Source organism: Sciurus vulgaris (genome assembly GCF_902686455.1).
Source record: "Sciurus vulgaris genome assembly, chromosome: 10".
Lineage (NCBI taxonomy): Eukaryota > Metazoa > Chordata > Mammalia > Rodentia > Sciuridae > Sciurus > Sciurus vulgaris.
In genome coordinates, this window is record NC_136470.1 from 85,060,722 (window position 1) to 85,078,584 (window position 17,863).

General features: G+C 36.5%; 1 protein-coding gene across 20 annotated transcripts in view; it reads right to left on the minus strand.

Annotated features, from left to right (window-relative positions):
* The window catches only part of LPP (LIM domain containing preferred translocation partner in lipoma), a 655,110-nt gene that overhangs the window by 358,293 nt on the left and 278,954 nt on the right, over nt 1-17,863 (minus strand). For all 20 annotated transcript variants that reach the window (XM_079155229.1, XM_079155218.1, XM_079155217.1 and 17 more), the window contains one exon: nt 11,913-12,025. In XM_079155229.1, the coding sequence (XP_079011355.1) occupies nt 11,913-12,025 (113 nt within the window). The remainder of the gene's footprint in view (nt 1-11,912; nt 12,026-17,863) is intronic.

Here is a 17,863-nt window from a genome sequence, read left to right on the forward strand (position 1 = left end):
GCAGCTGGAATGTGAAAAAGACAGAATTAAGACAATGAGTCATCTGTGATCTGGGGCAGGAAGGAGTTAAGATGATGCGCAAGAACAAATTGGAGCAAACCTATGAGGGATTTTCAAGTCAAAAAGTCCTTGGTGGTGAATATACTTAAAAAGAAAATCCTATCAACAATGAGCACAGAATTTGCACTTCAGGACACAAGAAAATATGCTGGTACTTCTAACTGAAGAAGATGATGAATAGTGTCTAAGACACTCTGAACTGGCTTTCCTTGTGGAACTAACCTATGGATAGGGAATATAACTGCTATCAAAGGACAAAACCATGCCAAGAGTCAAAGCTAATTCCAGTTATCAGATCAGCCAAGGTTAGAATTCTGACTTCTCCTGAGAGAAGACAGAAGGGCAAAGGGAGATCTAGAGTGGACACCTAAATATAGGGACAGGAAGGGAAAAGGGAAATCTAGTTAAAGAGAAAGGGTGGGGGACATAATCAGATGCAGGAGAGGAATCAAGGAAGCTCTGTTCAGTGAAAATCAAAAGAGGACAAAGAGATTCTGGGAATATGGCGACAGAGGAAGGAACAGAAATCTGTCTCCCCACCCAGACAACCACTGCATTCCAATGCACTAGCAGAGTCTCTGTGATGTAACTATTTTGGAACGCTGGAGTTAATTGAAAGCTTCCACCATACAGGGGAAATTCTTAGATGGTAAACTGGTTGATTTAGGTCAATTTCAGCTCTTGGAACAGGAGCAGCAATCCACCCCCCATCCCTCAATCCCTTAGCAGGCAACCGTGTCTGTGTTCCTGAAGCAGCCTGCATATATCCCACAGGAGCCAGGGTGGGCAAAAAAAAAAAAAACCTTGTCTTCTGAATATCAGGGATCTGTGCTCTGATCATTGGTCATTGCTTCTAATCAAGAACACGAAGAAAAGGAGGCAGTTGCCAATGTTGTTGCCCGTCTCACTTGACTGACATGATTTCTAGGGGACATAAGTAGTCATCCCCTTTCTTTTTCCCTGTATCTTTCACTTTTTCCTGTTTTGGGAGCCAAACACTGATGACTAAGACATTCAAAATTGCATATATGGAGGAAATGACAGTTACCACACGTGTCCAGGGAAAGGTAGAGGATCAAAAAACACCTAAAATATTAACTTTCCACCTAAGGTTGATTCTAGGCATAGAGGGGAAGGGGGCAGAAAGTGAGAGAAACAGAGATAAAAAGCAGCACAGCCTATGAAAAAGGAAAAATCTAATTTCCAGATTTACCACCTGATTGGATATAAATATACATTTTTTTCAATGACAACAATAACAATAATCACTAAACACAAATAATAAAAGAAAGTATAGCCCATTCAGAGCAAAAAATAAAAATAAACCCAATAGAACCTGTCCCCAAGAAAGACCTGATGGTGTTCAACTTGACAAAGACTTTAAAACTACTATCCTAAAGAGGCTCAAAGAACTAAAGAAAGGGAAAACTTTTGTTTAAGTATCAACAAAATGAAAATATCAACAAAGAGAAAGAAAAAGAAACCCTAATAATTCTGGGAGTGAAGATTATAGTTACTGAAAGAAAAATTCACAAGAGAAATTCAAAATAAATTTGAACACGGAAGAAACAGTTGGGGTACTTGAAAATTAGTCAATGCAAAATATCAAGTCTCAGAAATAGAAAGAAAAAACTGAAAACAACCAAATAGTGTCAAAGGTACCTATGGGACACTGGAAGTACCTGAAACTGACTAATACATGTACTGTGGGATTTCAGAAAAATGAGAGAAAGACGAATAGAAAGAATATTTGAGGGGAAAAAAAAAATGGACAAAGCCTTCCCAAGAAGCTTGAAGCTGAGACAATACAAGGCAAACACTGAGACACCTAAGAAACTGTTGGAAGAAAGAAAAAGTCAAAAAATTTTGAAAGCAGCAAGAGAGGGTGCTTATTCATCACATACAGGGAGCTTTAATAATATTATCTGCAGATTTTTCATCAGAAATTTAAGAGGCTGATATAGTCAAAGTGCTAAAAGAAAGAAACTGTCAACAAAGAATCCTATACCAGATTAAAAAAAAAAAAAAAAGTCCCTCAGTTGGTTGCAAAGGGATGTCTGTAAACCCAGCAACTCAGAAGGCTGAGGATCACAAATTTGAGGCCAGCCTCAGCAACTTCGCGAGACCCTGAGCAACTTAGTGAAACCTTGTCTCAAAATAAAAATAAAAAGGGCTGGGGATGTGGCTCAGTGGTTAAGCACCCCTGGGTTCAATCTCTGGGACCAAATAAATAAATAAATAAAAATGTCCTTCAAAGGTCAGGAAGGAATTATGACATTCCCAGAAAAACAAGATCAGAGAGTTTGTTCCCTCTAGATGTTTCCAGCAAGAAACGGTAATATGAGTTCTGAGGGATGAAATGAAAGGTCACTAGACAATAACTGAAAGCCAAGAAATAGACTTGTCAGACAGCTTGCGGTGGTGCACACCTTCCTCAGCTACTCAAGAGGCCAAGGCAGGATGATGGTAAGTTCAAGGACAGCCTGACCTTGCAACTAGGAAGAACTTAACTCCAAAAAAAACTTTAAAAAGGGATGTAGCTCAGTGGCAGAGTGCTTGTCTAGCACATGTGAGACCCTCAATCCTAATACTACAAAAAAAGGAAGGAAGGAAGGAAAGAAAGGAAGAAAGAAAAAAAGGGGGGAGAGGTATATTTTATTAAAGGTAAGTATATGAAAAATTATAAAAGTATTACTGAAACAATGGTGTGTAGCTTTTTTGTTTTTTACATCATTTATAGAATTAATACCTTTTTAAAAATTAATATTGTGTGCATGTACAACTATGTAACAACAAATCCAACGTTATGTACAGCTATAATGCACCAATAAAGAATATGAAAAGAGAAGATAAATAAATACATACATAAATACATAAATAAACAGTCTAAAAGCTAATTATTGCGGCAAATGAAGGAGTAAAATGCTTTTCCCAAACAACACAAGAATATTTTCCCTTAGCTAAAGATAGTTGATCATGGCTCTCAGATCAACCAGTCACTGAATGCTGAGTGGGAATAGTGGGGTAGACACAGCATAGAACTACTGAGTCCCACAAATACAGCTTAAAGATCAAAAGGAAAAGATTACTAAATTGCAAAAGGAATGAGAATGGCATCAGATCTCTCACCTACAAGTACTTATTAGTAAATTATAATAAAAGATAGTTCAAAATCATTATAGAATATTAAGGCAAGGCAAATTTGGTCCTACAATTCTACTTGAAGCCAAACAATATGGAAGAAAATATGTCATTTTGTGATATTCAAAGACTCAGAAAATACATTAAGTAAAATTCAATAAAAGTACTATAGTTGAAAAAAGCTGAACATAAAAGGAAAAAATCTGGATGATGAATACAAGAAAAAGAAAAACAAAAAAGTATAATAAGTAAAAGTTATGATTCAACAATTACTAATGTAGTTGTACAATTTAGCATGCGAAATGATTCTTAAAATAAAGGTGTTCAAAGCAGACAAGGTGGCGCACACCTGTAATCCCAGCTACTTGGGAGATTGACACAGGAGGATCATAAGTTTGAGGCCGGGCTCTGCAACTTAGGCCCTGTCTTAAAATGAAAAAAAAAATAACAAGAACCAAGGATTATAACACAGTGGTAAAGTGCTCTGGGGTCAATCCCCAATACTGCCCCATCCCCCAAAATAGGTTCCTACAAAGTTGAAAATATTACAACATACTCAACAAAAATTGTTATTGGAGCTTTATAGTTATACATAGTAGTTGGGTTCATCCCAACTAACTCAGACATGCATGGAAATCAATTTCAGTTCATGATTCCCCCTTTCCCCTCCCCTCTCCCATTCTTGTCCCACTACTCATTTTTTTGTTTGTTTGTTTGTTTTGTTTTGTTTTTTTAGACTGCATTTTGATTCACTGTACACAAATGGGGTACATCATTTTGTTTCCATGGTTGTACACATTGTAGATTCAACCATTCGTGTAATCATACATGTACATACGGTAATGATGTCTATCTCATTCCATCATTTTCTATACCCCCTCCCTCTTATTTTCCTCTACATAGTCCTCCATTCTTCTCTCATCCCCCACCCCACACCCCCATTATATATCATCATCCACTTCTCAGGGAAAACATTCAGCCATTGGTTTTTTGGAATTGGCTTATTTCACTTAGGATGATATTCTCCAATTCCATCAATTTATCTGCAAATGCCATAATATTATTCTTCTTTATGACTAAGTAATATTCCATTGTGTATATATACCACCATTTCTTTATCCATTCATCTGGTGAAGGGCATCTAGGTTGGTTCCACAATCTAGCTATTGTGAATTGAGCTGCTATAAACATTGATGTGGCTGTGTTACTGTAGTATGCTGATTTTAAGTCCTTTGGGTATAAACCAAGGAGTGGGATAACTGGGTCAAAAGTTGGGTCCATTCCACGTTTTCTGAGGATTCTCCACACTGCTTTCCAGGGGGGAAAGGCACACTTTTAAACTGCTGGTGAGTTACTCTGTTGTTTTAATAACACTTGGGATGAGGAAGAGAGAAGAATACCACTCAACATCATCTGTTGAGTAGTGGAGATGGGGGCATATATGCAGATCATAATTTTTCCTTCATAAAGAAACATTTGAAAACATTGAATCTATATTATTTATTCACTTATATTACTTTTTACAAGTTGAAAACATGCATCACTTTTTCATCAGTAAAGAAAAAAACAACAATGAAATAAACATATTTCATCCTTGATGTAACCACTTAGATTTAATCAGACAGACAAAATGGCATAAAAACTTCCAAGGATTCAAAAATAAACATCTGCAGTTTTGCTTAAGTTGGGCAAAGGAAAGTTTCTGTAATATGCAAGTGTAGGAAATTACTTCCTACCCAGAAACTGAGGAGCTAAAGCAGAGCTAACCTCATTGTTATCCCAGTGTACGACAGGATTTCCCCATGAGACATTCTTTGTACAATGATTAATCTTTCACACAGAAAGAAAGAATGTGTCCTAGAATTACTTTATGGTAATTGGGTTGATAAGGTTGGGTGTGTATGTACACACATATTCCGCTATCGATCACAGGAAAGCTTTACCACTTTCAATAAATTTTTTAAAAAATAGAAGGCAAAGGGGTGGGAGCATAGCTCAGTCGTAGAGAGCTTGCCTAGTATACACAAGGCCCTGGATTCAATTCCCAACACTGCAAAAGGAGGAAGAAGAGAAGGAGAAGCAGAGAAAAAAATTGGAGCAGGGGGAAGATGAAGAGGAGAAAGAGGGGAAGAAGTAAAATACCCATTCCATGAAAACAGTTCAACATTCTAAATGAACACTGGAACACCCCCTTATTGACTCTAGACGTGCTATTGTCAGAGAAAGACATTTTGACAAGTACAGACACCAAAATTTCCCTCTCTTTTCATCTGAATACCCAGAGGATGATTCAGAGTAAAAAGCAAACAGGAAAACTTTGATATTCACTTCGAGGAAGTCACACTGCCAGAGCCAGCAGCATACCAGCAGACCAGTCCAGTCTTGCTAAACAAACGCTGACCTACATACAAGAACCATAAAAGTAGAAGATCATGGCAATGCAAGCTGCTGCTACCACTGCTGCTGCTACTGTTGCTGCCAGGATGGCAAACTACAAATCAACTAGAGCTTGCTCATCCAAAAGGAACCAAGTGAAGGGCCATGGAGAAATAAGCATCTTAATCATTCCTTAGGTATGTTCTCACAGGTCAAGATATACTTGCATTCTCAGTGCAAGAAAGGACAAGTATCTCAGAGTGCATTCAATCATTTGTTGACCACTTTGTTCTTGCTTTGGCAACAGACCACTGCCTTCACTCCTAGTCACAGTCGCCTGGATCTCCTTTTATACCCAGCCTCTTCCTTCCACACCTCACTGCCAGCCAATAGAAGAAACGCCCTTTATGATAAGACTTGTCCAAACCATATAAAGCCAATTCAGCTTGCCTCTTTCTGTGCATTTCTGAATAAAAGCAGTCAGGGCAGCAGACTTGAGTTCTTAATGTTCAGAAATGCGTAAAAAAAAAAAAATGTGTAAAATGGGTAAGTAGAAATATGATTATGAGCCACCCTTCACCATACACATATATGAACTTCAGACTGTTTCCACAAGAATGGGACTGAACTGCCTTTAAATTTGGGGAGTATAACTTTAAAAATAAATTATGTCAGAGAATTCACTTACTTTTTTTTTTTTTTCACTAATTCTAGGCATAACTTATGTTACTCTGTTCTCACCTTGTTCTTAGAAAAATCACCTTCTTCTTGTACCTTTATTGACCAATTCCTTGAGGAACGTAGTACCCACCTCTCTCTGTCCTGGTTGGACACTTCCTTTGACTGTGCATCATTATTTAAGAAGATGGGAAGAAAATCAGTATAAGGAAACCTTAAAAGGACAAATTTCGATCCCATAAGAAGAAAATTTAACATTTCAAATAACCAGCAAAGGACAAAAATAGCTGGTTTTCTGAGATAGAGACAGCAGGGCAGGCCACAGCAAGAGAGGCATCGCTGTGAGTCATTAACTGGACACCATGGAGAAAGTACAGCAAAATTATCATAGAAAGAGGAGGTTAAATATTTGACACCTGAAAGTGAAGCCATCATGTTCAGTAGGTAAGTTCCCAAGGATCTCATAGAAGTCAAGCAGGTAACTCAGAACTGTTTGCATGGGTCTTCCTGCCAGTATGACACATCTTGTTTTATGGTATGTTAATAGCATTGCTCGGCACCTAACAACAGACTGAAGGTGTCACCTTTATATTTAAAATAATAACAAACACCTGCATTAAAATGCAAGTACTTTTAGACAAAAGTAAATTCCACAGCTGGAAGTTCAATGCCTCTCACACTGACTTTGTGATTTCCTTTTTCTGTGTTTTTATTATTCTTACTTCATTGCTTAAAAAAAAAAATCCATTCCTCCATCTGAAAATTTTGGCCCTACCTAATCATCAAAGTTTAGTTCATCTGAAATTGTTTCTAAAAATCCTACTTGCATATCTCCAATCATAGTTAATTTATTTCCCCTATCACGAATACAGAACTTAGATTGTGCTTCTGATCAAAGCATCATGACTGAGGCACAATTTGCCATGAAATGTCTTCATTTAAATGTGTGTGTGTGTGTGTGTGTGTGTGTGAGAGAGAGAGAGAGAGATCTTCAAGCCTGGAGAGAGAGATCTTCAAGTCTTGATTCTAAGCACTATACCTAATCCATCTCCTTACACCTCACATTGTCATACTTACAGGACATCCATAAATATTTTGTTTATATAGAAAAAAAAAGGTAACAATAGAAAGGGACTTGAATGTGTGATCTCTGATTCTCTCACAAACCTGAAATTGTTTGAGACATCCTAGTTATGGTTTAGATGTGGTGTCCCCCAAAAGCTCACATGTGAGACAATGCAAGAAAGTTTGGAGGAGAAATGACTGGGTTAGAGTCTTACGCTAATGAGTGGCTCAATCCCTAATAGGATTAACTGGGTGGCAACTGAAGTGGTAGGGTGTGGCAGGAGGAGGTAGGAATTGGGGTGAGGCTTTGGGTATATATTTGTATCTGGCAAGTGGACTCTGCTTCCTGATCATCATAATGTGAGCTGCTTCCCTCTGTCACCCTCTCCCACCATGATGTTCAGCCTCACCTCGAGCCCCAAGGAATGGAGCCAGCCTTCTATGGACTGAGACCTCTGAAACCGTGAACCCTCAAATAAACTTTTCCTCCTCTTCAGTTGTTCTGGTTGGGTCCTTTTAATCATAGCAGCAAAATAGCTGACTAAAACAATCCTCCTCCTGTGTAACTGCCCTAAGCAATACCTGCCCATGCTCTAGCTAAAAATAACATGAAATTGCCAACCAACCACTGCTAACTCAGTCCACCAACTGGAGATGTAGGGGCCCTGACTTTTGAGGACAAGTTTAAAGGCTAGGATCCCTAGCATAGGGATCTACGTAAAGAAGTTACTTAATTTACACTAAAAGCATTAAGAACAAATGAATGAATAATGTAACTGCTAAAGGATCACCCAAACCTCACAGGCATAGAGGACAAATTAGTCCTGACAGAAAAGCAAACCAAATTCCTCGTTTGTTTTCCAAGATTCATCTTTTCCCATGGAAACAAGAACTCTCCAAGAATTCTTGAAAATAATTGCTTATTTGGCCTTTGCAAAAGAAAAAAAAAAGTGTATAGCATATATAAAAAATATAGTGTTGCCAGAAGCAGTGGCACACACCTATAATCCCATAGGCTCAGGAGGCTGAGGCAGGAAGATCACAAGTTCAAGGCCGGTCTCAGGAATTTAGCAAGGCCCTAAGCAACTTCATGAGATCCTGTGTCAAAATTTAAAAGGGGGAGGAGTGTGCTGGGGATGTAGCTCAGTGGTAAAGCACCCCTGGGTTAAATTAAAAATAAAAAAATTCAGAATGCCAAGCAAAACTCCAGCAGTAAGTAGTCTTTCCAGATAAAAGCATGTATCCCCTATTCTGCATCTCAGAGTCTAACAGCTTGACAGGGAACTAAAGCAAAACCAAGTGCATGGGCCATCTGGTACAAAGGTCAAGGCCAAATCCAGTAAAAGCTCTGTCAGAAACTACAGGATCTTCACTTCCTTGGTTCTCAGTTTTCTCATTGCCAAAAAAAGGAAATTAATTCATTCAGCTAATACTTAAAAGGGCCATCCGTATCTAGATGCCTGGTGCCAGGGGAGGACTAAATGATCTAAAGGTCCCTTTCAGCCCTGAATCTCTTATAATTCTCATAGTCACACTTAGTAGACATTCTTTTGGCTCTGAGCTGAAAATATGGTTGGAAACATAAACAGTGTTGCACATAAAAACACACATCCACCAGCTATAATCTGGACTTGGCAACAGGAGGTTTCACCAGAACGGAGAGAAAAAAAATGTGCTTCAACTATCACAGCTCATATCGAAAGGTGGGGTGGGCATGCCCCAAGCCACTGGCACATCCGAGTCACTACTACACCAAGGAAGGGCAGGTCCATTTTTCTTTTTTAACTCTCCAACAATTTTCCATACAAAGAGTCTCAAAAATAACACTCTCCCTACCAGATTTGTCCTTTCCATTTGGCAAACCTTACACTATTTTTTATCTTCCTCCCTTCTGTTTTACACAGAACATAAGCCAACATGGCAACGGGCTTTTTGTTTATTTCCTTCCTCTTCAAAAACAAAGCCATGGCTTGAGTACATTCCTCAGAACAAAGTCCACACAGAAAGAGACTTTTTGTCATTTTATGAAAGCCCCATGAACAGGACAAGGATGCCCACTTTCACCACTTCTATTCAACACAGAACTGAAAGTCCTAGCCAGAGCAATTAGGCAAGAGAAAGAATTCAAAAACATCCAAATTGGAAAAAAAGGAAGTCAAATTGTCCCTGTTTGCAGACAATATGATCACATATATAGAAAGTCCTAAAGACTCCACAAAAACTATTAGAATTAACTTAAAAATTCAGTCACATCACAGAATGTAAAAATCAACATACAAAAACAGTAATTTTTTTTTAATATGGCAAAAGAAAACTATCTGAAAAAGATATCCCACTTATAAAAGTTAAAAATAAAATAAAATACCTAGGAATAAACTTTAACCCAGGAGATAAAAGAGTTCTACAATGAAAACTATGAAATATTGATGAAAGAAATTAAGGAGGACAGAAATAAATGGCAAGTCATCCTGTGTTTATGAATTGAATGATTTTTTTTTTTTTTTTGTGAACCCACTGGCAAAGCCTTAATATTATTCTTGCTATTATTAGTTTCACATAGTAATATTTACTATGACATCAAAATATCTTTTTATCTATTTCAGTTTAACAATTTCAAATACAACTGTGTCATTTCATTGTGAAAAGTAGGTGTATTTATAGGTATATTTACCTGTTTGTAATTGTGAGGAAACTGGATCCATGTGTGACCTGCTTAAAAATCACACAGCTAGGATAAGATGCTCAACTAATTTTCAAAAGCAAGTCTCTGTCACTAAGTCAAGCAATCTTTAAAGAAGTAAAGATTGAAAATGCAACAGAATAGTATTCATAACAATCCAGAAAAGAAAAACAAATAAGTGAATTTTAAATTATGAATATTAAACAACATTCAAAGAACCATCACCAACAAAATAAGAACAAAGATACATAAAAGCAAACTCAGGTTTTTACAATTTTTTATTAAAGATGGTTATGTAAGGAAACTCAATCATATTTTTATTTACAAAGGGTTCTGCTTCATAAACTAAATGTAAACTCTATAGAACTCTTGTCATTACTGACTTCTGATCTTTGTGTTAGGTTACAAAAAATGCAAAATATATATATATATACACACACAAACACACACACACGCACACACATATATGACACATGTATACACATGTATATATATGCACATACATGCAAGACACAAAACTTGAAATAGTATTTAAAAGGTTTAGAATCAAAACTGATTTGGAACTTACTAATTTCAATGGATCAATACCATTAAAAGTTTCTTCTATTAACATTATACATGAAAATATACTCCCCAAGAAATCCCTATGGTCTATTCCCTGCTCTTCTCCTTCAAGTCTTTGTCTAAGTGTCACCTTCAGATTAGGTCCTTATTGACCATGCATATTATAGAAAGCCACATTCCCATCCCTATTTCCCCTGGCAGGTAGTTCATTCAATGTATTTCATAAGGCATATATTTTGTTCATTTTCACTAATGTACCAACTTGTAAGTTCTAGGAGGCAAGCTGTCTTTTTAAATTATAGATTTTCTAGTACTTAAATAATGCCCAAATGAATGAATCATTTCTTCCTTTATCTCCCCCAACCCAAAATTTGGGAGAAAGGAAACAAGACCATAGACTGAATCATTTAAACAATTCTTTTCCTCCTTTATACTTCTTACAGGGAAATTTAGATATATGGCAATGTAGACTAAATACCAGAAATAATCATGTACCCAACAGTTATCAATTCACAGCTAATCTTATTCTCACCCATGTTTTCATTCAGAAGTTTTCTACTCTTCTTATTTTGAAGCAAGTATCAGACACTCTTGCATTGCATATGCCATTATTTCAGATCTTTCTCTAAAAGACAAGGACTCTTAATTTTTTCTTCAATATATCTAGACTAATATCACCATACTTAAGAACAAAACAGTAATTCTATGATTTTGTTAACTGCCTGTCTTTACATAAATGATATCTTTGGACTAAATGATATGTCACTCACCTGTCACTTATGAACACAGTCTGCAACCTACTTTTATAACTTCTATGTCCAGCCCTGAGTTCCTTTGCAATTTACACTCTCTGGAGTATAACACCTATCAATAATATGCATCCTTAAACTTACCCAGAAGAGAAAAACCTAAGGATTTTTGTTGTAGTTCTTTTGCTAGAAAGATGTCACTGTCCAACAGGGATGCGCAGTGACCAACGAGAGCCTTAAAATATCAGACTTACTCATTTAAATGCAATGTTTGTGGATACACAGGGGAAAAGGCAATAAAAAAGACCTGGCTGTGTGTTCTGGGGATAACAAGAAAATGTGGACTTCTCAAACAGCATTCCTAAAAAATTGCTTTGGGTTTTGAAACAAAATTAGCAGTTAAAAGGATTTCTAGGGCTTCAGAGTGTAAGCCAGCAGAACTCCTAGAAGCTTGAGCTGGGCATTTTGCATTAAAGTGCCTTGGTTCCTTGTAAGTCGCAAAGCCCTCTATAGGCTCTGGATAAATGTTTACCTACCACAGAAACAATTACTGAATTCATGAGCTTCCTCCTAGTACATGAGTGTCCCTCAGCTCCTACCTGCACTTTGAAAGCACTGTCATCAAGTGGGGGTGGAGGAGGAAAGTTTCCAGAGCCAGATGGAAGGGCACCAGGATCATCCAGAGGTGGAGGGGGCGGTGGAAGAAAATCACCTGCAGAAAGGAAACACACACACAAAGTTAATAGGGATGCAATTTCATAATACTCTTTAAAAATATATATTTGCTGACACTTTACTCTTTCATAATTGGCTTTGACACATAATTTTTTGCCTTCTATAGCAATTATTCCCCATCTTAGCTCTCCTCAGTTTAATTAATAGCCTTAACTTTCAGAGGGAAGAAAAGATTTGATATTTAGAAGCAGCATAAAAGCTAGTCTAGAGGGGTCAAGTGAATTTAGCAAGAGCAGGGAATGCGCTTGGTTTGGGGGATGGGGTTACCAAATTATGTAAGACATGGAGCTTGCCCTCAATCAATTTTTAATCAAGTAGAAGAGGGGGAAAAAAACATGTATACAAGTAATGATGATACAAGATACAATTTATGAAGAGGACAACTTCAGGAAAATCACATAAAAAATAAAACTTATGCCCAAGTGGAGGAACAAGGGAGGCTGACTGGATCCTATAATTGCCCTTGCCATTGTGGTGTAGACAGCAAGTCCACTCTAGGCAAAAAGAGGGACAGAAACAACAACAATAACAAAAACTCAGGGCATAGAGAATAAAAAGTAAGGCATAATGTACCAAAAACCCAGGCATATAAAATAGTGTTACTGGGTGATAAAAATTATAAAAGTGATGAATAACTAAGTGGGATGTACACAGAGCTGAGTGTTAATTTTATCATGCACACAAGGAATTCTGAGGCAGGAACACTTGGTTATAATATGATTTACTAAAGTTTAAAGTACATGCAGAATAGATGAGGAGAAACTGAAATAAGAAACATCTGATTTAGAAAATACAATCCAGGCAGGAAGTAATGAGGCTCAGGAGACCAAGAAAACCCATCTTTGACCAACAAGAATGGGGGTTCAGACACCATGTCTAATCTCTAAAATCTGAGGTATAAACACATATCCAAGAGCTGTATGGCTCATAGTATAAAATCTCAAAATAGATTTTTGCAAAAAATTGTACTGGGAAAAGAGAAATTTCTTTTTTAAACAGTTTTTCTATTTTTTTCTCTTCCTTTTAAAAATAATGTTTTTGATGCGTTGGGGAAGTATTCTCCTCTATTTATAGATGAGTAGCAGATCCTTGCATTTCAGCTGTTCAACATTTAGCCGTAGGGCAGCAGTCTCCATCATTAAAATGAGTTGTTTTTTGTATAGTAGCAAAGTATCTCAACTTAGGTATTTGGAGAAAGTGTCTAAGAATGGAAAGAGGGACACCATGGAAAGATGGTGAGTCTAGTTGTTCTGACAACGTTGGGAATTTGTTCACTTGGCCTTCATTGGCTTTATAAACATCGCTGTTAGAATTTGAAGAGTAGCGAAGAGCTGCCAAGTCTAGCCCCCAGTGAAATTTGGTCATCTTCAGAGTAATGTACCAGGCAATGTACTCAAATTTTCATGTTCTACCTCTCATTCACAGGACAACCCTTCACAAGAATGGTTCCCAAACTTCAGAACTCATTAGGATCTCTGAAAGATCTTGTTAAAATACAGATTGCTGAATACCCTCTTATAATGCATCAGGTTGCTGAATATCCTCTTATAATGGTTCTGTTATGTTATACGGAATTATTATAGCATCAGATAATATCAAAAGTAAAACAAAGATCTTGGTAATCATATTATAAAAAGAAAAACAAAGGTCAACAAAAGTCACATGAATAGTTCAACAAATTAAGTTTTGGAATGAAAAGTACAACTGCCTGTCTCTGAGGTCCCTTCCAACTGTATTCTTCTTTGCCCTATTTTTGTAATAGGACATAAATATCATGAAGCACAGACTGATGATAGTCTTGGGAGGGTGAAAAGGAACAGAGAAAGAAAATAGAATGTATTTTTCAAAAAGAAATAATTTGAAAATATTCAAGTGATCATAATTCTAGGCAATAAAGGTAGATTTTTTAATATCCCTAATGATAACCTCATAAGGATTACCTCATAATAATTCTCTTCTTTACTTGTATCAATTATTAAGGCAGTCCAAAGTTTTTACCTCATCAAGCTAACTGCCAAAGACTTCTTATCACATTCCTTAGGGAGTGCACATTTTTAAGAAATATAGAAGAAAGGGTAAATATCTAGAAAACAGATAGAAGATGAGAGAGGGAGAGAAAAATGGGTTCTTTGGAGGAAAATATGAATGATTGGGGAGAGCTTGAACCTTTTTATCAATGATACTTTTCTATTTTTATTTCCATTTTTATTTCCTGCTGATTAACTAAATAATAAATTGTTGATTTTGACAGTACTTAATTTCCTAACCAACAATGTCATTTAAAAGAAGAACTAAGATTAAAATTAGTGATGACAAAGCAATGAAAAATGTTGGAGGTGATAGAAATGCTAATTATCCTATTTCGATCTTTCACACACATATGTATGTGTGTGAAAAACTCTTAACTATCTTAAATCAAACTGTTATGAGAATTCTAACTTCTAGCTCACTATTTTAATAGACAAGTGTTATTTGTGTAAGTAATGATGTCTATAGATATATGTATGTACTATCATGAAGAAACTTTGGAATGGATTCCCAAGAAACTGACAATGGCAACTTGCCTCTAAGAAGCTGAATTTTGCAACTGAGGAATACCAGTGGAAGGAAAACACAAACTTTTAACTTGTCATGATTTTATTCATTTGTACTTTTGTTTCCTACTGGACCAAAGGGGAGCTCAGCACCTTATCCTTTGCCCTGAAGGAATCATAAACTTGCATTTCAAGTTTGGCCCCCACTATTCTTAGAGGGATAAGACACAGCCCTGAGTTCCTTGGTACAACTCAACTCTCCTTTGCATTTTTCAAACAATACAAATATACAAAACTGAAATTTTCAGTACCTAGAAATGTGTTATTTCCAAATGTTCAGCTAGTAAAGTTTCAAAAAACCACCAGGAAATACTATAATATGACAAAGGTCAAGAGAACAATTGAGGATAAGTATCATTTAATCCATCACTTCTCAGCCTTCTCAACCTATTGACTCCATTGGCTATAACTAAAAATATGAATAAATTGCTCTGATTTATCCAGTGTGTTATTTCTATTAAGAGACAAAGCCCTTTCATGCTATTTCACCTTCCCACTTCTGCTCTTTTCTCTGACAAGGGAGAGGTTTGCTAATGCAACTGATCCAGATACTACTGTAAGGATCTCAATTGTATTTCATTTTTATTTTTTATTTTGAGACAGGGTCCCACTATGTTGCCCAACTTGGCCTTGAACTTATGATCCTCTTGCCTCAGCCTCCCCAGTAGCTGTAATTACAGGCATGCAGCACTGTGCCAGCAGGTCTGTTTAAGAAGCACCCAGAAGGGTCTCTTTCTTATACTTCTTCAGACCTATGTGGCATCTGGTTACCAGGAAAGCCAAGCCAGCAATTGTGGGAAATATTTTTGTTGCCCTCAAAGAGGTAGATCAGAACTTCAAGCCAGATCCTTCAGGGATGCAGCTCACTGAGCATGGAGGCTTCTAAGATATGGTGGTGAGAGGAGAAAATGGGATAAAAAAATCTCTTCCTAAAGCCAAAACCTGCATACCATCTCAGTGCAACCACAGACCTCTGTCCCAGAGGGAGATTGACACTCATGGAGCTATTAATAAAGCAGTGCCTAGATTCCCCTTCTACTGCTGCTCTTTGAGTGTGTATCTCCTCTAGGAGAAATGCTCATTATTAGGGCAAGGCTGGGCATTCCTGGTTACTTGTCCTTACTGCCACCAAAACAGCAGGTCATACCCCTTAAGCAATACACCCTCCCAGTAAACTAGAAGCTCTGCGATCTTGACTTTTTAGTTTTCATGTAGACATTTTTAGATTACAACCTTTTAATACACATGACTATGTATTAGAATAATTAACCTTTCTATCATTTTTCCATTTTATTTCCTGTTTAACTAAAAAATAGTTGATTCCAATAGTACTTAATTTTCTGACAATGCCATTTAAAAAGGACTAAGATTAAAAATAGTGATGTCAAAGAAATAGTGATAGATAAGCTAATTTTTTGCTCTTTCACACACACGAACATGTACAAAACATTGCACTGTACGTTACTATAAATCTGTACCATTATTATGTGTCAATTAAATACAATAAATAATTTTTAAAATAGTGATGAAATACAGAATTGATGATGGTACAGGGAAACCAGCACTCATTTATTTCTAGCTGGAGCCCAAGAAATATTAGATAGACCTTTCTATAAGAAAACTTGCCAGAAGGTACCAAATTCTCCAAAAGTACTTACAAAGTTTAACTCAATGACAGCACTTTTAATAAATTATGTAAAGAAGTAACTGAAAAGTTTGCATAGAAGCATGTTACAAAATCTTCATCACAATACAATATAATAGGAAAATCAGAATGCTCATCAACATGGTATTTGTTAAAAAATAAACTGTAGTCCATTACACACTGGAGAATTTTGTAGCCATCAAAAGAATGAGGTTCATCTACCCCTGTCACCTATTTATTCATTGAGTACCTTTCATGTTACAGGTACAATTTAAGACACTGGGGGAGGGAACAACAAATAACAAAATTATTCAACTAATCAATAAAATAAAGTGTTGCCCCCAACTTCACTGTAGCAGGAGGGAAAAGCTGATTAAAAAATAAATAAAACATATTGAATATCAAATGGTGATGAGCAACATAAAGAATTCAAAACAAGGAAGGGAGACAGAACTGCCAGGGTGGTGGTAGGATGTTGCAATTTTAAAGAAAAGTGTTGAGAAATGCCTCACCAAGGTGGTATTTGGGCAAAGACTTAAATCTAGTGAGAGAGTGAGTCATGGAGTAACTGGGGGAAGAACATGAAAAACTGATGTATTATCAAGTGAGGAAAAAAGTGGGCTACTGAACAGCTTATAATAAGGCCTCAAATTTTTAAAAACCTTTATAATAACAGAGGTTGTCTATCACTTATGGTATAGTAAGTGTTGTTTTGAATTTCCTTTCCTTTGACTTAATTACTATACAATAAATGTAAATTACAGTCATACATTTTTTTAAGAATCAAAAGGAAAATACTTTGAAATGAATTGCAGAATCTAGGCAAACCCAGTGTTTAATTTTAATGCATCACTATATTTACCCAAGCCAAAATTTAATGTGCTGTCATCTTTCTAAATAACTTAGCTTGAAATGCTCTTTGAGATTCTCAAATTAAAAGCAAGAATTATTATCTTTAAAGTGGATGACGTCTCTGATTTTAAATTGGACAGTTTCACTCCATATTTAGCTAACACAAAATCTCTGGGACTTCACTGAGTTCAACAGTCCTCTTGATTACAGAAAGGAATTGAACTGTACAAAGGGGAAACACCTTAGTGTATCACATCTAAGTATACCATATTTCCCTATCACACAGTGGCTTCCATTTATTGGATTCAATTTCTCAGTCAAAAACATTGAATGTTTTTCAAATAACACAAAGGGGGAAAAAAAGGAAACAAGTCTGGTTCTGAAAATGGACTAGAACCAAGTAGCAAAACATAGTAAAGTGCTATTCAAACAATAAATCACATCATATATTTGGACTTCCCAAAATGAGCAATCAAAATGTACAAGGCAGTGAGTTGAGCCTGATACATCAGTCTTTTAACAGCTACTGAGATACCATCAGCTCCCATACTAAAAAGTGAAACTCTCCTCATTTAAGCAAAGAGCAATAAAAATTGAAAATTCATGTTGTGGACAGAACAAAAGGCAAGATCCCAGAGACACAAACACAAACGAAAAATAATTTACCACTCAAAAAAGAAGTTGCCAAAGAAATACCAGTGTGCTGACAGAATCTTCCAAAAAT